This window comes from Dioscorea cayenensis, chromosome 17 (genome assembly GCF_009730915.1).
Source record: "Dioscorea cayenensis subsp. rotundata cultivar TDr96_F1 chromosome 17, TDr96_F1_v2_PseudoChromosome.rev07_lg8_w22 25.fasta, whole genome shotgun sequence".
Classification (NCBI taxonomy): domain Eukaryota; kingdom Viridiplantae; phylum Streptophyta; class Magnoliopsida; order Dioscoreales; family Dioscoreaceae; genus Dioscorea; species Dioscorea cayenensis.
Window position 1 is genome coordinate 2967702 of NC_052487.1, and position 6581 is coordinate 2974282.

General features: G+C 26.9%; 1 protein-coding gene across 1 annotated transcript; it reads right to left on the minus strand.

Moving 5' to 3' along the window:
- Positions 1 to 381: 381 nt before the first annotated feature.
- On the minus strand, positions 382 to 6581 carry LOC120281014. Its single transcript, XM_039287966.1, has 11 exons — positions 6438 to 6581; positions 6259 to 6342; positions 5072 to 5125; positions 3888 to 4089; positions 2420 to 2517; positions 2225 to 2308; positions 1932 to 2153; positions 1647 to 1832; positions 1158 to 1211; positions 910 to 1056; positions 382 to 825 (listed from the first exon to the last, which is right to left on the minus strand). The coding sequence occupies exons 1-11, from the start codon at positions 6579 to 6581 to the stop codon at positions 442 to 444; spliced, it is 1659 nt and encodes a 552-aa protein (XP_039143900.1). The 3' UTR covers positions 382 to 441.

Consider the following 6581-nt stretch of genomic DNA (forward strand, 5'->3'; position numbering starts at 1 on the left):
TCATGCTATCATATATCATCAAATACTTTATATATATATATATATATATATGCATAAGAACTTGGCCTAATACGTGTAAATTATTCACATGGTAATTTATCATGCTAATAACATTATTAGGCCAAGTTCTTATGCATAAGAACTTGGCCATATACGAGTATTGATACATGACACGTGTAAATAATCATATAATGAAACAATAAATTATCATGCTATCATATTAATTCTTCTGGTGTCATGTATCAATATACTCGCTTTTTCTAATTCTAATAAAATTATGATTTATTTTATAAATTAAATCATTAAAAAAAATTAGTAAGCATCAAAAAGAAAATCACTACATTTATTTTATTTATTTTTAAAAAATAAATAAAATGCAACAATATTTATGACAATAAAAATAACTAAAAACATCTAAAGACAAAGACATTACAAACAAAATTAACAATTTTGAGAGCCTCCAGGACCGCCAAAATAGAACATATTAGCATAATTAGTACCACTCTGATCATACGGTCCCAAATCATAACAACAAGTACTACTCGTTAACTTCGGCGATACATCATCCGCGGATAAATCAATAAACTGATTATCCGAATTCAAATGTCGAACTTGTATAAAATGGCATGCCTTACCCAAACCCTCCTTTGGTAAATGCCCACTTCCCATTGGTGGCATATCATCACTTTGTAAATTTCCTACCGTACCACCAAAATCAAGCCGGCTTGCATGATCACTTAATCCAGTGAAAATTTTACTCGGCCAATAACCCACTAGAGTCCTATTTTGCCCATATGCAAACCACCAATTCAAAGTCATTGGATCCTATATATAATAAATTTTAATTTAATTATATTCATGAAGATAATTATCATATAATGGAAATAAACAAATTAATAATAATATTACTCTGAATATATAAATTTCAATGCTGCGTTGAGTGCCGTTGTATACTGAGACTGGATTGTATGCACCTCCGAGAGTGACTATTTGACTAACTTGAACAAAACCTGGACATCTCATATCAATACATCCTGTTTTTTCATGGTTATCAGCCTGAATGAAATTTGTGTTAAAAAATAAATGTGTTAAATTTAATTGATTTGAATAATATCATAAAATTAATTTAAAAAAAAAAAAAGGATTGTAGAGCTTACTGTCCATGATGTTAATAGCCTTGTGTTCTTGTCTCCATATGTTTGTGGACTTACCTATATATATATATATATATATATGAAACAATATTAGCACTAAAAAAATAATGAATATTTGAAGTAATTTAAAATAAATCCGTAAACAAAAAATTATTATTATTTTGTTTGAAAAAGATACATAATTAATTTTATAAAAAAAATAAATTTTTTATTTTGTATGCATAACATCTAATGATGTGCATTATTAACATTTCATATAAATAAGGGATATAAAAATAACTTTTTAAAACAAAATTTGAGAAAGATGTTATTATAACTGTAAAACAATACAGAAAATCTTTCTGTCAAGATAAGAACATATAATTCGGTTTGGATTTCTTCCGTTTAAATAGGTAAATATTCAAAACAAATAATAAGGGAGGTATTTATTTATTTTTTAAAATAAATAATATTAAAAAAATTGCAAAAGACAAAAATAAAAATAAAACTCACAGTCCATCCAACTGCAATATGATTGCTTTGACAATTGCTTTCATCATTGACAACCCAAATCAAACTTGATGAGAATTGAGTGCTTGTAAGTTGTGGCAAAGCATAAATATTGATGAGCGCTGCACCACCAAAATACTGATGCCTTTTTCTTTCATCAGATGCATATGGAGTGTGATATATTGCCCACTATAAAACATTAATATTCAAATGAATGAATGAATGAATTAATTAAAATGATAAAAATTCAAATAATAAAAATACATGTATTTAAATCCAATTACGTACCTTTCGGTTAACATTATCCACATCTTGAGCCTTTGAAGAAGAGTAGGGCTTCAAAGAAGATGTTCTCATTCTTAAAAGGTCATCTTTTGTCACTCTTTTTATTGGCACTGTTCCTTTAGGACACCCTCCATTTTTCAATCCAATATTTACTGTTTGAGTCCTTCTTGATGATGATGATGAAATATTATCAAATAGTCCTTCTGGGTAAGCACGTGGCCTTAACTGCATGCATGCAAAAATATAAATATTTATATATATGTTAGATAATAATGAAAAAGAAAGAAAGAAGAGACCTGAAGCTTATGGTCCTTAAGAGAGGGATGATCAAAGGCTGGCTGTTTGTATATGTCCACACAATCAAAGATATCTCCATTTTCCTATGAGATATGAAACTTGGATTAATTAGTATTAATTAATAATATTGGAGTGATAAGGATATATATGAATATGAGATAATTATAAATAAGTAGTAATGGTTAATGACTTACCACTATGGTCTTGATGGCTGGCTTGTTGAGAAGCTTTAGTTGTCTCTCAAGTTCTAAGTCTTCTTCATTAACGGTGAGGTTGTTCCTTGCACTAAACCCTAGTTTTGGGAGAAGAAGGCAAAGAAATAGAAAGGCTAGCTTCATCTTTCCAATGCTTTCTCTATTGTGGGGTTTTTCTCTAACTTGTTGATCTTATATATATTATTTAGTGGGGATTAAAACTTATGGTTATAGGCTTATAGCTTTAAAGATTTATTTGTTATAAATAGAACAAATAATTAAGTAAATTTAAGCATCAAATAATGCTAAGAGATCACTATCTTAATTTTGTTTTTAATACAATTTTTATTTTTTCATCATTTTCTGTTGTATAATAACAGTTTCAAAAATGTGAGTGGGATAACTCCGGATTGTTCTCCTAAAGCAAGGGATGCAAAAGACTCAATTTTGTTATTATAATAATAATAATAATAATAATAATAATAATAATAAGTTCTTAAAATCATTAAGAAAATTGTCAAATTATTGATTATGAAGAAGTGAGAAATTTATAAAATTAATTACCATTTGTTATTTGTATGGGATTAACCATTTTTATTAATTAAAATTTTTCTGATAATGTCAAGGATCATATTTATATTAAAACATTTATTTATTATTTTTAAAAAAATATCAAATCGATTTTTTTTTAAAGTATTTGGGTTGGTGTGCCACCGGCTTACAATGGAATGCTTTTGAGGAAATTAAAATTATTTTGTTATGTTTTAAGAAAAATTGAAACCTAGCGTAATTAAACAATTTAAACCCAAATTTATAACTAAACTTTTTTTCCACTCCCTTTCATGAACAAATCCTTGTGTATATATCAAAATTTTTCATCATTTATTTGTAACAAAATTTCAAAAAATAATTTCTGCAACTTTTAAAATATTTAACATTTATGGAATACATCGCCTACACATGCATCAATCTATTTTTACAATAATTATAAGAAAATTTTTGAGATAAAATTCTCGTATATTCAAAAACCATATTTCTTAATTATAAGCGCTCTCCTTCCAGCAATTTATTTCATAATCTTCCAACACATACAAATCAAATTATTTTGTTATAAGAAGTAAAAAAACAAGAGAAAAAAAAAGAAGCAAACTCATGAATTCACCCAGTTACTAATTCCCTCATTTTATTGATTTTTACTTTAAAAAAAATTGCAGAACTTCAAACCAACCAAAACATTTAAAAAAAAAAATCTAAAAATATTAAAAATAATAAACTCCACAATGGCTTCAACAACAAATGCCACCCGGCCCCCCAAAATAAAAATAATTACCATTATTATCGGAGTTACTAAAATTTCTAACCTTATAACATGGACTATTTGAAGTTGGAGTTGCCTCATTTAATGGTAAATATTTTGATTGTGCATAACCATCAACGAATTTCACCATTTCAAATAAGCATGACTTACCGAAACCTTCCTCTGGACAATGACCGCTTCCCATTGGTGGAAGCACAACATCCATTGCAGCATCTCCTCTATATCCGACTATGCCACCAAACTCGACTCTAGTTGCATATTGAATTAAAGTGGTGAAAATTTTACCTGGCCAATAACCCACTATTTTTTGATTTGGTCCATAAACAAACCACCAATTTGTACTCTTTGGATCCTATAAAAATATAAAAACATATATTACTCAAATTTCATGTATTTTCATTGATATATTAATAGAGGTTTGGTTCGATTAAAGAGTTAGTCACATACATGTATTTTCTCAACTACATGACAAAATTTAAATTTAGTCACATACATGTGTGAGTGTGCACTGTACTTCCGAATTTATAACTTTAATTAAAATTATAAAAAACTCCTTATATATTTTTATTTTGATCATATTATTCTAACTTTTCTATTTACTTTCTAGTCCTAGTTTGTTTTTTTAATTTGTTTTATATCCTATTATGCGGTCCTTAAATTTTAGGTGAAAGAATAAGATAGGAGTAATTTTTAATTATAATTTTATTTAAATTAAAAATGAAAGTTTTGAAAATTAAAAATATTTTGAGAATTTGATAAACATAAAAGATTTTTTTAGGGAATTGAAAGAGTTGGAAAGACTTCTTCTTGTTATTTTCATCTAAATGTAATATATTTAATTTAGAAATAAGAACTAGGATTTTATGTTTAGAAATTAATTTGTTCACTTTCATAGGCAATCCGCCATATTTTTCACTTTTAAAAAAATTCCTACTTTTTAAGTGTTCTTTTTAAAGTTTTTTAAGTGTTGTTTCATATTAATAGAACAAATTACATCACATAAAAAACAGATAATGAGAAGTAATAATAATAATAAATATGATACATATATATTGAAAAAAATAAAAAGAGAAAAGAATAAAAAATTTACTTTATAAACAAAGAGTTCAACGCCATACTGAGTGCCATTATATGTGGAAACGGGGCTGAGAGCAATCCCAAGAGGTGCATCTTGGCCAACTTGAACAAAGCCAGGGCATGCATAGTTTATACATCCTGTGCTTCTCGAATAATCACTCTAAAATATATATATATATATATATATATAAATATTAACTTTGTCAATTTTATAAATAATTCAATAAAATAAAATAAAAAATGGTGAGAGAGCGTACTGTCCAACCAGCCATTAGCCTAGGATTTTTATCACCATTGAGTTTTGGATCTACCTATATACAAATAAACATTAAAACTAAAAAAATAATAAGCAATTTTACATTTTAATAATAATAATAATAATAATAATACATTCAACTTAAATTTTGAAATATTTTTTTTTGACACGACAAGTCAAGGACGTGCATGGCCGTTGGTAATTTTGAAATGTTTTGAAATAAATATAAAAATAAATATAGTTTTTAATTATTATCTAAAACGTTAAGTAAACTAAATATAGATCATATTAATTATGAAAATGAATAAATATTTTTTTTAAAAATAATTTGGTTCGCTTAACAAAAGGAAAAAATAAAATAAAATAAATTCAAATAATAAAATATTTTCTTCTCATTTTAATTGTCTTGTTTTAGTACTCCAAAACATATATTTCTAGTTTAGATTTTTTTTTTTTTAAATAATGTGGGCTAGCAACACCTTTATTACATACAAGATACAACTCGGAGTTCAAAAAACAATAATTTTTTAAAAATTATAAATAAAAAAATCATGAAAAAATAATTATAAGAAACTTACGTTCCATCCGACAACAATCTGATTGATTTGATTAAGGTTGTCATCATTTGCAACCCAAAAAGCACTTGATGAGTATTGAGTGTTTAGTATTTGAGGGAAACTATATAAACCCACAAATCCTGAAGCGCCATAATAATACGGTTGCTCCTCTGGTCTATATGGAGTATGTATTGTTGCCCACTAATTGATAACAACATTAAAAAAATAAATTGATTAATATATAAACATGTCAAAATAATAATAACAATTAAATCATATGATACAATAAATATTTATTGTATTTACCCTCTGAGTAGAAGCACCATCATTACCATTAGAAGAAGAAGAGTGCTTGATCTTATATTGCCTGAAAGATGATCTCATTCCAATTAGTTGTTCTTTTGTAACTCTTTTTATTGGTACTGTTCCTGATGGACAACTCTCTTGCAATCCAACTTCTATTGAATTAATTCTTGATGATGATTTAATCTTATCACTATCAAATAATCCAACCGGTAATGAACTTGGCCTTAACTGCGTGAAAACAAATATATCATATATATATATATATATATATATATATGTTAATATTATATATTGAAGGAAGAGAGGGATGAGATGATTAAGAGACCTGAATTTGATGATCTCTAAGAGATGGGTGGTCAAGAGCTGGTTGCTTATTTATGTCCACACAATCAAAGATATCTCCATTTTCCTAGTGATTAGTATTAATGTTAATATTAATAATAGAGCGGGATTATATTAGAATGATAAGATAATGAATAATCAATTAATTAATTATAAACATACTACTATGGTTTTGATGGCTGGCTTGTTGAGAAGCTTGAGTTGTTTCTCAATCTCAAAGTCTTCATCAATGGTGAGGTTGTGCTCTGAACTTAGAACAAAGCTTGGGAAGAGAAGGCAGACAAAGATGAGCATCATCTTCATCAT